The sequence below is a fragment of the Argopecten irradians genome, chromosome 9 (assembly GCF_041381155.1).
Source record: "Argopecten irradians isolate NY chromosome 9, Ai_NY, whole genome shotgun sequence".
Lineage (NCBI taxonomy): Eukaryota > Metazoa > Mollusca > Bivalvia > Pectinida > Pectinidae > Argopecten > Argopecten irradians.
Window position 1 is genome coordinate 12,996,644 of NC_091142.1, and position 19,565 is coordinate 13,016,208.

The 19,565-nt window shown below is 32.9% G+C and overlaps 1 protein-coding gene across 1 annotated transcript; it reads right to left on the reverse strand.

The window, feature by feature from the left end:
• Window positions 1-1,264: 1,264 nt before the first annotated feature.
• LOC138331515 (DNA repair protein XRCC1-like) lies at window positions 1,265-18,340 on the reverse strand. Its single transcript, XM_069279196.1, has 16 exons — window positions 18,164-18,340; window positions 17,617-17,709; window positions 16,809-16,916; window positions 15,886-16,044; window positions 15,315-15,386; window positions 14,755-14,869; window positions 14,093-14,271; window positions 13,348-13,516; window positions 12,952-13,120; window positions 12,269-12,382; window positions 8,708-8,847; window positions 4,669-4,731; window positions 4,256-4,313; window positions 3,641-3,898; window positions 2,945-3,020; window positions 1,265-2,612 (listed from the first exon to the last, which is right to left on the reverse strand). Exons 1-16 carry the CDS (start codon window positions 18,212-18,214, stop codon window positions 2,502-2,504), a joined length of 1,935 nt encoding a protein of 644 aa, XP_069135297.1. The 5' UTR covers window positions 18,215-18,340; the 3' UTR covers window positions 1,265-2,501.
• Window positions 18,341-19,565: the final 1,225 nt, after the last annotated feature.

Sequence of the window (19,565 nt, forward strand, 5' to 3'; positions counted from 1 at the left end):
TACTGAATGGGTACCGAAGGTACCAGAGCCTATGTGGGGACCGGAGGTCCTCTGAGCTGTGATGAGATGCTCCAAGATAAAGAAACAAAAGGATTTGATTGCAAGTCTTATATATGTATGATAATCCGAATGGGGATTAATGCCGGATAACTGAACAGAAGGAATCTGGTGTACAGAAACAGCCCCATGCCGATAGAAACATCAACTTACAATTAAGATTTAAACTTGGTTTCTATTGCAGCATTTGGTCACTGAATACTAATAGAACTTGAAGGAATTCCGAGGAGGAAAAGTGGAGGCTAAGCTGGGGATGGTGGCCGTTTAGCCTTCAGGAATTGTTTAACTCTGAATTTAAGTGAACAGTAAGAGCATCCGTATGTCCTGACAATTTCATCAAAACTGACGCTACACAATTAAGGCAGTTGCATCTGTATGTCTGACGTCGTGCATTATACATGCCACGATTGGTTCTTGCACATATTCTAATAACAACTATTTTTAGTTTGGCCCCTAATCAATAGGGGTCCTTACAAAGGTTAGAGTGGACAAGCCTGTTGATTGGATCTGGTATGCATACTAATTTACATAGAAACAAAAGATTTCTTGACCAGGAAAATAACTAGCACTTGTCTAGACATTGACCTCAGCTTGAACAAAACATCATGATAAGACAGAGACTGCCTTTAGTGTATAGATAGAGCTTATTGAAATGTAGCAATGTAATCTAGGTTAATATTTTTTGCTGTGTAATAAACAATAAAAATAATAAATCTTAATTTAAGGTTGTTTGGAAATGGCAGGGCAGGTATATACATACCTGGTAGTGTTGCCCACATTGATACAGTCTAAATTTCATACACATAATGTGGCCTTACTGTTTTTAAGATATTCTGATATTTCTAGCTTGTGTTATAACAGAGAGGTCCAGGTACATGTAGTTAACTGCAGTTAACCAATATACAGTGTAAATCTGGTCTTCAAATTTGTGTTTGGATCAGCTTTGGAGATATGTGCAGAAAAAATACAAATTGCTGAAATTTATTGTTATTTATATTTACTTCTATTAATTACATGAATAATGAAGTTCTGTTTTCTAACAACATGTATTAAAAAATAGTCGCCAATTTTCTCAATACCTGGTAATACGTCTGGTGCCTATACAAAATTTACATACCAGATATCACAATACAGAAAGACTAAACGACAAAAAATTACCAATAACTATAAACAGAAATCTTCATCATACAATACAATAACAAACGGAAAATTTATCAGTTCCTTGATTAAGAAACATCACCAACAGCATTTTACAAATTTTGCATCAATTATCGGGTAGCTATAGTTTGCTACATTTATGTACTGTACTTTATTGAAAAAAAGTTACAATTCGCATTGAAGTTGTCTCTATATATGCATGGTTTTAAACAAATCATAACCAATGATACATTTATTAATATTAAACTTAACAATTTTAATGCACAGTGGAATGAGCTGTTATCTGACATAATCAATAAAGTTTTAACAATCAATATTTTCTCAAAAAAAATCTACTTGGGAGTACCTTTCAGTAATTCTGGCTCCTACTACAAGTCTAATTCTATTCACTTTGAAACTACTGACTATCATTCTGATCTACCAGGGTTACTTCCCTTGTTTTAGTCCGCAGATACCGACAGAGCAAAACAAAGGGAGGTAACTCTGATTCAGGACAGGTTGGTGAACAATCATTGCACTAATTTCATTGTAACAATTATCTATATTGCATGACACAGACTGACATGCACACTCTTAACAATTATGAATATTGGTTTTCGTATATTACAGTTATCTCCCTTGCAGGAAGTATCACTATTGTGACTTTTTTTTGTGAGATAAGTTCATATTGTTTTCACTGAAAAATTTGACATTATACTTGCAAACACATAATTTCACAGTCATGCATGCATGGGCAAATCATTTTTTAATACGTAAAGATGGAATATGTACTCGGACACAGGAATAATTCTCTTCAAATTACAATTAATCTATGATTGGTAACAAATTCTTATTGAATAATGAAATATGAATAAAAATAAATATTTTCCTGAGACAACAGAATTATCGTTGATTACATGATATGATTCATTCATACAATGTGCAAAAACATGTTCTGTGGGTGTATAGCTTACATGGATATTTTTCGTTAAGGATGAACAGGTGTGCATTTTCCCTTGTTAACAAAAATACATTTGACATACGGTACTAGGGTATTAATACATCGTATACATGTATTCAATGAAAACCAATTTTTCTTTCAACTTAACTGCAGCAGCTTTAATTTACTGTATTACATCCAACCAAATCAAATGCCTGTTGTTTCTAACAATTAATACCAGTGAATTGTGTTTATGGAAGAATTAACAGCTGCCAGTTATATAATATGTCATATTACACCAAATGAACATATCTTCCACACTGTCTATAAATACACTGAGTTAATCAAAACCAAGGTCTACAGTAGTTCAGTCTGGCACAACAATGTAAGGCTGGAAAGGCATAGTCTTGTTTTTCTCATGGCATGAGTAAATCCACTTTGGTTTCACAAACACTAATTCGGAGTTATCTGCCAGAGCCTGATACAAATAAAGTAAAAAGATTGATATTAGTAATTTTTTCAGAGGTGGCAGCTTTCTAGACAATGGAGATGCAGAAACTGCATGGTGCTATGAAGTAGACAATACATGAGACTTCATCGCTTAAAATGAACAAAATTAATCTTTTTGTTAAATTACCAAATTAGAAAGATGTATTTATGAATTGGTTCAAAAGTGAAATTTTAAGTAGACAATATACTGCATGGCTTAAAAGTTGAACTAACCATTCGTTAATAATTATGAACCGATTTAAAAGTAATATCATTTTTCAATAATTAGTAAATTGATATATGATCCATAAATTATCTTACCTCGTCAAAATTGTCATCCCATTTATTGTAGGTTACAACAAAATTCACTTTATCTGTCATATAGTTCTCCAGCTCTCTGTTAACCAAACATAATGTAATGCATCGTATGACTCAATTTTAAACAAATTTTTAACTTGGATAGACAGTAATTTCTGAATAAAACTCTTAAAGCAAGCTATATCTTGGTCATGGCTTGATATAAACATCTTCATGATTTTAATACAGGTTGTATTGTTTTATTTTGGTATAATGCACACAAAAAATGAGATAATTTTGAAAACAACTAAGAGTAGAATACTATAGAAAATTATCAATTCGTTAGATTTAACATAGGAATCGACTTCAAAGGGCCCGGGATAGCCTAACATCCAATCCATTTGACAAAAATATCTTATTCAGTAAAATCTTGTTGAAATTGAAATTACACAATGGTTACACTGTTACAGACTTTGGCCTTGTCTCAATTTTTTCTCCTAACATACTGTACTCTGTCTTTGCATATTACAGAGTTATCTACAATGTGGGTAGGTACTTATTGTAACATCATTGTTTTGTGAGCAAAACTCACATCATTTTCTCTGAACAATATAATGTCATTCTCCTTTTAAACTGATGATGTCTCAATCAATATGTACCCGCAAGGGCAGATAACTAAGTCTGTAATATGCAAATACAGAATAAACTTTGTTCACCTACCCGTTATATGCTGTTATGTATCTGATAATTAGACGCCTCTCTGACACAGAAAAATCTCCATATAGAAAGAAATTCTTGTTGGTGAAGAGATCTGGAAGTTCCGGAAGTTCCAAGTCTTTGTCATCGTCGTCTGCCTCCATTTTAACTTCCTTTTGTGGTGTTTTTTTAGGTGGTGGTTCATCCTCGTCTGTTGAATCTCCGTACATGTCAACATCATCTGTCTTTGATTTTTTGTCCTGATCCATTTTTTGTTTTATTCTAAAGAAATTTAATTAGGAAAAGGTTTAAAAAAGTAGACTGATATCAAAAACAATTTTAGAATCTTAAAACATTTAGACTCAATATTAAAGTTAACGCCGTAACAAGTATGACTGATTTTCATTAATTTTCTTGCATAAAATTCAAAGGCAAGTTTTGAAATGTTACTTGATTATGATAAGAATTTTTTTTTATCATTGGGAACTTTGAACCATATAATTGATGACTGTAATGTTAAATGAAGAATAAAAATACCTTTGTCAGTCATGCTTTTTTTGTATACTACACATGTTGCTTACTGCTAAATGAGTTAGATCTTTATTATATAAATTTTTTCTTTGTGATTTTTGTTTATACCTTCTAACTTCATCCTCGGTGTCTTCCCCTGAATCCACATCTGTGTCATTATCATACACTGGAACATAAAAATATATATTTCTGTGTAGTAGTTCATAAATCATTAACTAGTGTCAGATTACTCTTCAGTCTGTACAAATTTATTTGTAATAAATAATTCAAAATAACCTATTGAAAAAAAATATGATTTAAAAGAACATTTGACAAAATACAGACACCTAGTAACTGGTTATTTTGCAAGGATGATATTTACACAAATTCGCAGGAGATTGCTATGATTGTGGTTTAATCATAAAGATCATGAAAGCCAGACTATAGAGTGACCATTATTTTTTTAATTTCATTTCCCCCTACTTACCAGTATTCGCTGGTATTGACCTATATCTTAATGATAATGAACATTGTGTAATTACCTCCAGCATCTATCTTTTTAGGAGTTGATTCTTTCTTTAAAGGGGCTTTATCATCCTTTGAACCTGAAATAAAATTTAACTACTGGTACACTATACATTTTAACTCTCTGACAAAAATTATTGACAGTCATCAGAATATAAAGCACTTAATTGTTTTTAATCCAAAAGCTCAGAATGCATGTTACTGTATATTTACTAATATTAGCGTTTTATTTTTTATTTTTGCTTAATTAGCAGATTCATCCCCATTCGCAAAAAATTAATATCTCTCCTTTTACACCCATCATGTGAATGATGATTTCAAAAGGCTATAAATACAATTCATGAATATAAGCCCTCACGAAAAAGTACCAAAGAGTAAATAACGAAGTTTTACACATGCGAAAATTACCAATTATACAGTATATTGGAGTCACACAATGGCATGTTGTTTATTGGATATATGTATAAGCTGCCTAACAACATATTAAAATTTACAAACCTGTAACACCATTACCATGTGAATCCTTGTGTTTACTATGTGAATCATTACCATATAAATCCTTGTGTTTACTATGTGAATCATTACCATGTGAATCCTTGTGTTCACTATGTGAATCATTACCATATAAATCCTTGTGTTTACTATGTGAATCATTACCATATGAATCCTTGTGTTTACTATGTGAATCATTACCATATAAATCCTTGTGTTTACTATGTGAATCATTACCATATAAATCCTTGTGTTTACTATGTGAATCATTACCATATGAATCCTTGTGTTTACTATGTGAATCATTACCATGTGAATCCTTGTGTTTACTATGTGAATCATTACCATATGAATCCTTGTGTTTACTATGTGAATCATTACCATATAAATCCTTGTGTTTACTATGTGAATCATTACCATATGAATCCTTGTGTTTACTATGTGAATCATTACCATGTGAATCCTTGTGTTTACTATGTGAATCATTACCATATGAATCCTTGTGTTTACTATGTGAATCATTACCATATAAATCCTTGTGTTTACTATGTGAATCATTACCATATGAATCCTTGTGTTTACTATGTGAATCATTACCATGTGAATCCTTGTGTTTACTATGTGATCATTACCATGTGAATCCTTGTGTTTACTATGTGAATCATTACCATATGAATCCTTGTGTTTACTATGTGAATCATTACCATGTTAATCCTTGTGTTTACTATGTGAATCATTACCATATGAATCCTTGTGTTTACTATGTGAATCATTACCATATGAATCCTTGTGTTTACTATGTGAATCATTACCATATTAATCCTTGTGTTTACTATGTGAATCATTACCATGTGAATCCTTGTGTTTACTATGTGAATCATTACCATGTTAATCCTTGTGTTTACTATGTGAATCATTTCCATATGAATCCTTGTGTTTACTATGTGAATCATTACCATATAAATCCTTGTGTTTACTATGTGAATCATTTCCATATGAATCCTTGTGTTTACTATGTGAATCATTACCATGTTAATCCTTGTGTTTACTATGTGAATCATTACCATGTTAATCCTTGTGTTTACTATGTGAATCATTTCCATATGAATCCTTGTGTTTACTATGTGAATCATTACCATATGAATCCTTGTGTTTACTATGTGAATCATTTCCATATGAATCCTTGTGTTTACTATGTGAATCATTACCATGTTAATCCTTGTGTTTACTATGTGAATCATTACCATGTTAATCCTTGTGTTTACTATGTGAATCATTACCATGTTAATCCTTGTGTTTACTATGTGAATCATTACCATGTTAATCCTTGTGTTTACTATGTGAATCATTACCATATAAATCCTTGTGTTTACTATGTGAATCATTACCATATAAATCCTTGTGTTTACTATGTGAATCATTACCATGTTAATCCTTGTGTTTACTATGTGAATCATTACCATGTTAATCCTTGTGTTTACTATGTGAATCATTTCCATATGAATCCTTGTGTTTACTATGTGAATCATTACCATATGAATCCTTGTGTTTACTATGTGAATCATTACCATATGAATCCTTGTGTTTACTATGTGAATCATTACCATATGAATCCTTGTGTTTACTATGTGAATCATTACCATATGAATCCTTGTGTTTACTATGTGAATCATTACCATATAAATCCTTGTGTTTACTATGTGAATCATTACCATGTTAATCCTTGTGTTTACTATGTGAATCATTACCATGTTAATCCTTGTGTTTACTATGTGAATCATTACCATGTTAATCCTTGTGTTTACTATGTGAATCATTTCCATATGAATCCTTGTGTTTACTATGTGAATCATTACCATATAAATCCTTGTGTTTACTATGTGAATCATTACCATATAAATCCTTGTGTTTACTATGTGAATCATTACCATGTTAATCCTTGTGTTTACTATGTGAATCATTACCATGTTAATCCTTGTGTTTACTATGTGAATCATTTCCATATGAATCCTTGTGTTTACTATGTGAATCATTACCATATGAATCCTTGTGTTTACTATGTGAATCATTACCATATGAATCCTTGTGTTTACTATGTGAATCATTACCATGTTAATCCTTGTGTTTACTATGTGAATCATTACCATGTTAATCCTTGTGTTTACTATGTGAATCATTTCCATATGAATCCTTGTTACCTTACCTGTTACCTCTTCTTAGACACCGTAGTTAGCTGGTTCCAGCTAGTTGTGGCGCGTTTTGTTCATTTACTATGTTTACTATTTTTGTGTTTACTATGTGAATCATTACCATATGAATCCTTGTGTTTACTATGTGAATCATTTCCATATGAATCCTTGTGTTTACTATGTGAATCATTACCATGTTAATCCTTGTGTTTACTATGTGAATCATTACCATGTTAATCCTTGTGTTTACTATGTGAATCATTACCATGTGAATCCTTGTGTTTACTATGTGAATCATTACCATGTGAATCCTTGTGTTTACTATGTGAATCATTACCATATGAATCCTTGTGTTTACTATGTGAATCATTACCATATGAATCCTTGTGTTTACTATGTGAATCATTACCATGTGAATCCTTGTGTTTACTATGTGAATCATTACCATATGAATCCTTGTGTTTACTATGTGAATCATTTCCATATGAATCCTTGTGTTTACTATGTGAATCATTACCATATAAATCCTTGTGTTTACTATGTGAATCATAACCATATGAATCCTTGTGTTTACTATGTGAATCATTACCATATAAATCCTTGTGTTTACTATGTGAATCATTACCATATGAATCCTTGTGTTTACTATGTGAATCATTACCATATGAATCCTTGTGTTTACTATGTGAATCATTACCATGTTAATCCTTGTGTTTACTATGTGAATCATTACCATGTTAATCCTTGTGTTTACTATGTGAATCATTTCCATATGAATCCTTGTGTTTACTATGTGAATCATGTTAATCCTTGTGTTTACTATGTGAATCATTACCATGTGAATCCTTGTGTTTACTATGTGAATCATTACCATGTTAATCCTTGTGTTTACTATGTGAATCATTACCATGTTAATCCTTGTGTTTACCATGTGAATCATTACCATGTTAATCCTTGTGTTTACTATGTGAATCATTACCATGTTAATCCTTGTGTTTACTATGTGAATCATTACCATGTTAATCCTTGTGTTTACTATGTGAATCATTACCATATGAATCCTTGTGTTTACTATGTGAATCATTACCATGTGAATCCTTGTGTTTACTATGTGAATCATTACCATATGAATCCTTGTGTTTACTATGTGAATCATTACCATATGAATCCTTGTGTTTACTATGTGAATCATTACCATATGAATCCTTGTGTTTACTATGTGAATCATTACCATATGAATCCCTGTGTTTACTATGTGAATCATTTCCATATGAATCCTTGTGTTTACTATGTGAATCATTACCATGTTAATCCTTGTGTTTACTATGTGAATCATTACCATGTGAATCCTTGTGTTTACTATGTGAATCATTACCATGTGAATCCCTGTGTTTACTATGTGAATCATTATCATTTGAATCCTTGTGTTTACTGGATGATGTTTTCATCATAGCAGGTTTCTCCTCCTCCTCTTCTTCTTCATCACTGGAGAAATCAGCATCACCAAGCCTATACCTATCACGACAAGGAAATGTCATATCAAATAGCACTGAATTGGTTCTTGTATCACAAAAAACATCACAAAAATAGCTGATATTGACAAGATTTTTACACCTGCAAAATGGCATTTTTAGGATAGTTACCATGATAGTAACTACAGCTGCATCAATACACGACAATGATCATTCATGACTATGATCATTCACGACTATGATCATATCATTGATATCATTTATATATAGAATGTACTCGATGTTTAAAATTTAACAATATCCCTAAATAACAAGTTTGAATATTGAGGGATAACAAACCATACATTTATAGTCCTTTCAATATACAGTGTATATTTAATAAAGAATTTATTTTTCGTCATTTAACCTAATTTTTAATTGCACTTGTCTATGCTATTAGACTGAAAAAACCATTTGACACTTTGACATCTGACTTACTTTCTCCATGACAGACGTTTTTTCTGTTTGTAGCAGTGTTGAAGCCAGTCTTTCTTCACTATCCGTCCCTTCCCTTTCACCTGGTTGTACTTTGGTGTATTAGTAAAAGCACATCTGATGAAATAAAGAGGCATTTGTTATAGGTTCAGTTTAAAAATCAAATATTGCTATTGTTTTTAACCAATATCAATGCTATTTCACAATATCATAAAATATGAAATGTATGTGTGTAGAAAATTTTGATATTTTTGTGGTTGCTTTTGAACAATAAATATAAAAACAATTATAAAATTTGGTTTACACATTATTGGAGCTGTGACCAAACACAAATATTTCTACCATTACACAAAATAATTCAAACAATGACAGAAGTACCCAGTGCCAAAACAGCACAGTACAGTAAAAGAAAACATTTCTGGTAAGAATAATTTATATTTCAGTAATTTGAAACTCATTTTACAAAAAAACTGTTTCAATCTTATTATATGTCTTCAGGAGTAACCTATGTCCTAATCACTATCGTACACAGGCAAACATAATCTGAATCTGTCAATTTTAGGTAAGATTTTTAACCAGAAAAGAAATTCATGAGAAATTCTGGTCAATATTTCAGGTTAGAAAATTTTGTCTGTGTATAAGATAAGTAAATTCCAGTCTGCTACCATGACCATTGTACTTACATTAGATGTGTACAGGTTTTATCCCAGTCAGCCTTATAAACACCACCCATCTCCATGGCCATGTCTCGTAGCTCGCCCCTAAACGGGTTCTGGAATCCACTCAACGAAAACACCACTCCTTCCAGCAAACGTTTGAAGGACTTTGCAGGGGATTCACGCGGAGGTTCGGCTGTAAAGGTACAAATTCTGTCAGATCATTTTTGTTTTCATGTAAAACATTAACCAAAACATTTACACATAGCTAATAACAATTGTCTATAAGAATGGATAAACATTCAGTCAGTATTATTTTGCTTGCTATCCAAGCAAAAATTTCATTAACTAGGCAATTTTAGAACATCTTGTTGATGTATCACTGATCTTTTGACAAGACATTTCTGGGTAAAGCGTAATTACATTTGGTTTTCTTCAGCGTGGCTTTTGTGTCACTTTTCAGTGAGGAGGCAGTAGAACTGAGACTGGTGGACTGTTTCTTCATCGGAGGTTTGACCGGAGGTGAATTGTCGTCATCGTCTGTACTGCCACCCACATCATCACTGAACTCATGCTTCCTTTTACTGCGGTTCTACAACACATACCACGGAAATTATAAAACAATTACAACCAGGCCTCAAGCAGTTTCCATTGCTCACCTGCTACCTATTAATCATATGCATGCTACAGTCCTGTTAATATCAGAACCTTCGCCTCTTGATTGGTTGATTTTGTTTAATTTTCAGGGGCATGTATGTTTCCTCTTTCAGTGAATGTTCATGAGACTCGTGCAAAAATACAGTCTGTTTCCCTTTCTGAGATCAGGCCTACTACTGGTTTTGTTTATATTTTTTTCTTAAAATTTGATTGAATTTCATTTGCGCATCTTCATCAATATAACCAAAGCTAGAACATCTTGCTATTAACCGTCTGACTGACGACTTATTCAAGATGGTGACCTATTAGATTGATGTAATCAGGCAGATTGTCTGCAAATAAGACCTCCCCCCCCCACCTTTCACCTTTATTTCTCTGGGTGAGGAGTCTTATTTGCTGTGAAATATGACCATCACCATGCTTAGTATCCTGTTAAAAGCTGTGATGATAAAAACTTGAGGTTCCTCAAAATTGGTTCTCAAGGTCCAGTTTAATGGTACGGTTTATTTACCTCTGGCATTTTGGGAGCTGCCTTTAGACTGCTTGGTTTAGAAGATGATGATGGTTCACTGGTTTCATACTTGAGTGACGAGTCACTGGTTTTAGATTTATGTGAAGCTATTGGAGATGAGATTGATGCAGAGCGGGATTCTTCCGACAGTCTGGGACGCTGCCCGGATCGCTGCTGCCCCTGTTAGAGACAGAATTATATACAGAGTCAGGATGAAAAATTTTGAATATCAACAATTATGTTCTTGTAGGAAAATAAAGGAGATATGCACAATATAGCCAGCCAGTATTTTTGCAGGATTATATTTTTGTGAATGGGCCCAGTTTCATCAATATTCATTAAATTAAAGGAATCCCTTAACTTAAAATTCCACATAGGAAAGCCTATGCATTACAAAAGTTCAAGAAACCTTCCTTAAGATTTTAGAATTAAATGTTTTCCTATGAAGAATTTTAAGTTAGAAAGGAATATCCTTTAAAATTAGGAAATGTTGATGAAAGAAGGCCCAGGAGTAGCAAAATATGCAGCAATCAATATTTAAAGAGAAACTTAATGACATCATATATATTAATGTAAGCCAAACAACAAATGAATGATTTTGCAAGTTAGAAGCACTCTAGACTACTGTGATAAGAATTCAAAGCCTAATACTGTACTGTACCTGTGGGCGGGGGAGTTTCCTTGACCTCTGATCGTTTAGCGAAAGCTGACCCGGTCTGAATGTCATCCTCTTTCTCTGGTTTGATTAAGAAGGCACCAAGCTTTTTTACACCAACCTAAAGAATCAGAATAATTATATATTGAATTGTAAATACTTAAATGGAAAATGTCTTAAGCATCAAAAATAAACACATTTCTAAGAATTTTCTAACTTTTAAAGAAAATTCAGTCATTCATACATAGCATTCATTATTAAAGCATTGCCACTGAAAGTTAATCACAATTATATTCAATGGCTGATTCAATAACCATCAAAGAGTAACACCTGAGAAAGTTTTATCTAATGAAGAATATGGTGCTATAAATTATCAAAAGTAAGCAAAGTTTTTTTTTCTGCATTTAACCTAATTTTCACAATTACTGGTAAAGTGGGACCTATAATTGTAATTCACTTGTCTATGCTATTAGACTGAAAAAACCATTTGACACTTTGACATCTGACTTACTTTCTCCATGACAGACGTTTTTTCTGTTTGTAGCAGTGTTGAAGCCAGTCTTTCTTCACTATCCGTCCCTTCCCTTTCACCTGGTTGTACTTTGGTGTATTAGTAAAAGCACATCTGATGAAATAAAGAGGCATTTGTTATAGGTTCAGTTTAAAAATCAAATATTGCTATTGTTTTTAACCAATATCAATGCTATTTCACAATATCATAAAATATGAAATGTATGTGTGTAGAAAATTTTGATATTTTTGTGGTTGCTTTTGAACAATAAATATATAAAAACAATTATAAAATTTGGTTTACACATTATTGGTGCTGTGACCAAACACAAATATTTCTACCATTACACAAAATAATTCAAACAATGACAGAAGTACCCAGTGCCAAAACAGCACAGTACAGTAAAAGAAAACATTTCTGGTAAGAATAACTTATATTTCAGTAATTTGAAACTCATTTTACAAAACAAACTGTTTCAATCTTTTATATGGTCTTCAGGAGTAACCTATGTCCTAATCACTATCGTACACAGGCAAACATAATCTGAATCTGTCAATTTTAGGTAAGATTTTTAACCAGAAAAGAAATTCATGAGAAATTCTGGTCAATATTTCAGGTTAGGAAATTTTGTCTGTGTATAAGATAAGTAAATTCCAGTCTGCTACCATGACCATTGTACTTACATTAGATGTGTACAGGTTTTATCCCAGTCAGCCTTATAAACACCACCCATCTCCATGGCCATGTCTCGTAGCTCGCCCCTAAACGGGTTCTGGAATCCACTCAACGAAAACACCACTCCTTCCAGCAAACGTTTGAAGGACTTTGCAGGGGATTCACGCGGAGGTTCGGCTGTAAAGGTACAAATTCTGTCAGATCATTTTTGTTTTCATGTAAAACATTAACCAAAACATTTACACATAGCTAATAACAATTGTCTATAAGAATGGATAAACATTCAGTCAGTATTATTTTGCTTGCTATCCAAGCAAAAATTTCATTAACTAGGCAATTTTAGAACATCTTGTTGATGTATCACGGATCTTTTGACAAGACATTTCTGGGTAAAGCGTAATTACATTTGGTTTTCTTCAGCGTGGCTTTTGTGTCACTTTTCAGTGAGGAGGCAGTAGAACTGAGACTGGTGGACTGTTTCTTCATCGGAGGTTTGACCGGAGGTGAATTGTCGTCATCGTCTGTACTGCCACCCACATCATCACTGAACTCATGCTTCCTTTTACTGCGGTTCTACAACACATACCACGGAAATTATAAAACAATTACAACCAGGCCTCAAGCAGTTTCCATTGCTCACCTGCTACCTATTAATCATATGCATGCTACAGTCCTGTTAATATCAGAACCTTCGCCTCTTGATTGGTTGATTTTGTTTAATTTTCAGGGGCATGTATGTTTCCTCTTTCAGTGAATGTTCATGAGACTCGTGCAAAAATACAGTCTGTTTCCCTTTCTGAGATCAGGCCTACTACTGGTTTTGTTTATATTTTTTTCTTAAAATTTGATTGAATTTCATTTGCGCATCTTCATCAATATAACCAAAGCTAGAACATCTTGCTATTAACCGTCTGACTGACGACTTATTCAAGATGGTGACCTATTAGATTGATGTAATCAGGCAGATTGTCTGCAAATAAGACCTCCCCCCCCCACCTTTCACCTTTATTTCTCTGGGTGAGGAGTCTTATTTGCTGTGAAATATGACCATCACCATGCTTAGTATCCTGTTAAAAGCTGTGATGATAAAAACTTGAGGTTCCTCAAAATTGGTTCTCAAGGTCCAGTTTAATGGTACGGTTTATTTACCTCTGGCATTTTGGGAGCTGCCTTTAGACTGCTTGGTTTAGAAGATGATGATGGTTCACTGGTTTCATACTTGAGTGACGAGTCACTGGTTTTAGATTTATGTGAAGCTATTGGAGATGAGATTGATGCAGAGCGGGATTCTTCCGACAGTCTGGACGCTGCCCGGATCGCTGCTGCCCCTGTTAGAGACAGAATTATATACAGAGTCAGGATGAAAAATTTTGAATATCAACAATTATGTTCTTGATGAAAATAAAGGAGATATGCACCATATGGCCTGCCAGTTATTTTTGCAGGATTATATTTTTGTGAATCCTGGGCCCAGTTTCATCAATATTCATTAAATTAAAGGAATCCCTTAACTTAAAATTCCACATAGGAAAGCCTATGCATTACAAAAGTTAAGAAACCTTCCTTAAGATTTTAGAATTAAATGTTTTCCTATGAAGAATTTTAAGTTAGAAAGGAATATCCTTTAAAATTAGGAAATGTTGATGAAAGAAGGCCCAGGAGTAGCAAAATATGCAGCAATCAATATTTAAAAAGAAACTTAATGACATCATATATATTAATGTAAGCCAAACAACAAATGCATGATTTTGCAAGTTAGAAGCACTCTAGACTACTGTGATAAGAATTCAAAGCCTCATACTGTACTGTACCTGTGGCCGGAGGAGTTTCCTTGACCTCTGATCGTTTAGCGAAAGCTGACCCGGTCTGTATGTCATCCTCTTTCTCTGGTTTGATTAAGAAGGCACCAAGCTTTTTTACACCAACCTAAAGAATCAGAATAATCATATTAAATTGTAAATACTTAAATGGAAAATGTCTTAAGCATCAAAAATAACACATTTCTAAGAATATTCTAACTTTTAAAGAAAATCCAGTCATCATATAGCATTCATTATTAAAGCATTGCCGCTGAAAGTTAATCACAATTATATTTAATGGCTGATTCAATACCATCAAAGAGTAACAGCTGAGAAAGTTTGTATTTAAATGAAGAAAATGGTGCTATAAATGATAAAAAGTAAGCAAATTTTTTTTTCCATTATTATACATATATTTATGAAGGTACACGATCCAGTGAAAGATAGACACAAAAATCACAACAAAATATGATGTCACAATTACTGGAAAGTGGGACTAATTGATAGTAAATCGTACCTTACCCACGTTGTTTTGGTTTCTTGAAACTGATGTATTGTTGATGTATACTTACAGCGGGTTCACTTTTCTCGCCTGGAGCTGGTGGGGAATGGAACTTGATAAATGACAAACCATAACTGGACGTCTGTTAAATAAACATGCACAGATTGTAACAGGTTCCCAAAACTGCTAATTCGAAACAAAAATTTTAATGTAAAATTTAACTTTGAAAAATCTGAATTAAGGCTACCAAGGTATATATACTTAATTGAAATTATAGTATCATTATAAATGTAGAATTTCATATGACATAGTCACAAGTGTAAGATTCTATTTATCACATAATTTTTATTTTAAAAGAGAAATATAAGCAAAACATTTAATTTTGTCTTTATATAAAACAGTAGAAATCCTGCTCAGATATGATGTTTCTGTCTACTGAAACTATCATGCGGCGTCATAAATAGATTATGACATCAAAACTACCTGTGACGTCACAATAGTGTTGTTACACACGTGTCTTACGATATTTATGAAAAAGCCATATGACATGGCTGGATGGGCCAGTTATGTAATGATTACGTTCATTCGATAGTCCACTTTGTACATCTTATAGAAATATTTACCGTCTTTTGTGTATTTACCTTATTAAATGGTTGAGTACAAACGACCTTCACTCTATCCCACTTTTCAGAGGCAGTGGTCTTGGAGAGCTTTTCTTTACCAAACATACGTACGCTGTTCCTGTTTGTATTGTTACGACTGTCCATGGGACTCATAAACGAGGAGGCCACCAGCAATACCTGTAACAAAATATTACAATGAACTCAGGTGTAAAGTTAACTGAACTGGAAATGGCTTAAGACATTAATGTCCTACTTTCATTGCCTTTTTTTCTGGGTTTATTTGACACAACATACTGTTTCAAAAGAGTCCTGCCATGCTATCCTCTAACATTGTTGGAGTACCTGTTCAATATCAATGCCCTCACCTCCAACTAATAAAGCTGGACAGCGGACAAGAATAACCCTATATGACACCCCTCTGCCATTCTATGGCAGGAGCATAAGACATATCAAAATTTTATCTATTGGTTTCCTCCACTCATTACAATTTATACAAGGTATTACAAGCATAGATGTAAGGTTAAATGCTAAAATAGTCACTCGATAGTAAAACAGCATTTCACATTTACCAATAACTGTTTTAGGTCTAGTTTTCGTCTACATTTATATAATGCCTAAGTCCAGTTAGCAGGAACAAGTAATGATTTGTAATGGAAACATTACAGATGACCCCTAAATGACACAACGACATATCATTAATTGTGTTCAGTACCCCTCATAACCCCTATATATATATATATATTTTTTTTTCTAGCACTATCTATTATTGTTGACCAATCAGATACCCTTCTTTTTGTACTATGGCAACCATTCTTTACGTCCATTTTGTACCATGGCAACCAATCTTTACGAAAAAAAAAAAAATTCACAACATAAGAAAATTGAAGAAAGAAAGATTGCAAGCAAACACAGATTTTGCTTGGTTTAGGGGACAGAATTACCTGATAATCTTTGTCCTCCCTGGCTGATGATTTGCCGACCAAAACTTCAACAAACGCCGAACCTTCATTTCCGATGTCAATGCTGTGGATATTTGATGCTTTCTCAAACTGTAGAAAACATAAGAAAAAAACTTACATAGAAACACACACTAGACAATGAAAGAGAAATACATTGATATCTATGTCCTTGTGATAATTTTAAGCTGTTTCTTAATGAATCAAATAATAAACCAACAAACCATTGGAAAACCTATACATATTTTATCTTGCCATTTCATTTTTAACAGCATAATTTTTAATTTCATGGGAAGATTTTTTATTCGAAGAGTATCCCTACATAGATGTTCATAAACATATAATTCACTCATCCATGACTTTCAATTACTGGTCATCCTTGATACTCCAGGGGTTCCAATCGCTAATTCAAAGATCTCTACACCCCTGGACTGTCTCATAGTAAAACTGAAGGCAACAGAACAGGTAATTTAGTCCTTTAATGTACATCAAATGAGCCATTTAACAGTTCACTGTGGTTAACTGTGTTGCTATGAAGGTGGGCGTCACTCTCTCTGTAGTTTTCAAAGGAAATTTTTGCTGGCCTATGATTGGTTCAGATTTTTTCCATTGAACTGCCTCCAGTTTAACTATGAGATAGTCCAGGTGTGTAGAGATCCTAAGTGATCGGAACCCCTGGAGCATCGAGGATGACCACTGGGTATGATAACAGATAAGCATGGTGACACCATGCAGTTCTCCTTAAATAAATTTACAATATCCTTTTTCAGTGATTTAATGCTTTTGTAGTTACCTGAAGAACAGCTGTAGCATGTTTATCAGCTGGAGCGGTTGTCTTCCATTTGTGGGTGCCTTCTGCTTTCAACAAGTTATCAGCTGGGAAGCCCTAATAAAATAAAAAGTACCAGTATGTAGAATCAGGAAAATGCACTTTCCTGATCATGAGTGTTCCCACTAAGAATTGAACCCAAATTCACGTCCCCAACATAATATGAACATAGTAGGCGTATGATATTATATTTTTTATTCAAACCAGAAACAGACGCCTGTGACAGAACCTCATGAAATGCGTCAAGTCCCTATGCTTTCCTTTCAACAGTGTTCAAATGTGTGACATGTTTCTGGTTTTACAACCGCTGACAAAGTAAAGTAAAACTCAAACAGAAAATGTAAAATAACTCTGCTTATTGTTTTATACGTTTGTAGTACTCTTGAAAAATACATCCAAACAGTTAAATACTGAAACGAACTTTTGAACCCGAGGTCAAAATGTTTGCAGCTTTTTGTTTACAAAACATTGGCGAACACGGCCTCAGTGCATTGTCTATTTGGTCCTTTACCTTATCGGCACTGCTGTATGAAACAACATGTTGAACAGTTATTTCAGGCATTGCTTTTCCGCGTCGTTTGAAGTAACCTGTGCTTAACTTATTTGTGTTAAGTCAGCATTTGTTTTGTTTACTTCAGGTCTAAAACGAAAATGCCGGCGCAATATTTTGATGCTCCGGAATTAATATTTCCCGTAATCTCATTGGCTGAAAATGGCATACACTAGCGAAGAAAACAAATACGGACACAGGTGAAATTTACGAACGTATTACTTGATGTTTATTCTTGAAAAAATAGTTACGAAATCATTTTCCATTTTTATGTAAAGGATTTATCTACAGAAAATTTGGGATAATCTCAATATTTCTGTTATTTCATTTTGTAACAAAAAATGTACATACGTATTCATGAGCAAATGTATTTTTTGTGACAGGTGCTTGAAGCGGTTATGAATGTAAAATATACAAAGTATATTATATCTATAAATGCATTATATCTTTTTATTTTCTAAATGTACATATAAATTAACGTATATTATACAATCAAAATTGTTTGTAGAGATCTGACAAAGGCATTAATTATACATTAATTCTATACATGTTTAATCTTAAATACATTGTATATATATATTTTGAATACATAAATATTTTTTAGAAAATTGCGAGATCGGTAAAAGAAGGTAAGTCTCTTAGATTTATAAAAAATACGAGTTTTATTTCGTAAAAGATCAATTGAATCATAACAGTTCCCTCATGAGAGCATAAAAAAAACTAAGAGAGAAGTCCGTTTAGAGAAAAGAAAATCCTAATTTTCAAACGTCGGATTCCTCATAAGAATTGTATGAATGGATAATATTAACTTTTAAACTTTTATGTATTCGTACATATGGTTTTTGTTAAGACTATTAGATTAACTAATTATTTTCATGATATATACAGAAAAATATATAGGTTTCTGGTATATATAATCAGAGACATAGATACTTTACATTTGTAATGGAAAAGAAAATCCAATAACAAAACGCATGTTTAAAAGAACAAATCCAATAACAAAACGCATGTTTAAAAGAACAAATATTGTTAATGTTTTATTATCTATACGAAAGCAGAAACATATATACATATGCATATGTATATATGTTTCTGACGAAAGCATGGGCTAATTTTGGTAGAAGAAAAAAAATCGCATAATTACGCGAAACTTTGGCGTAATTACGCGAAACTATGACGTAATTACACGAAACTATGGCGTTATTAGTGAAACTTTCGCGTTATTTCGCGAATCTTTTTGCGTTATTACGCGAACTTTTTGGTCAATATTACGCGAATCTTTTAAACAATTAAAATTGGTGTTATACCAACCCGATTTACATAATCGGAAGTTTTTATTTTATATTTTACCGGGGCATTATAA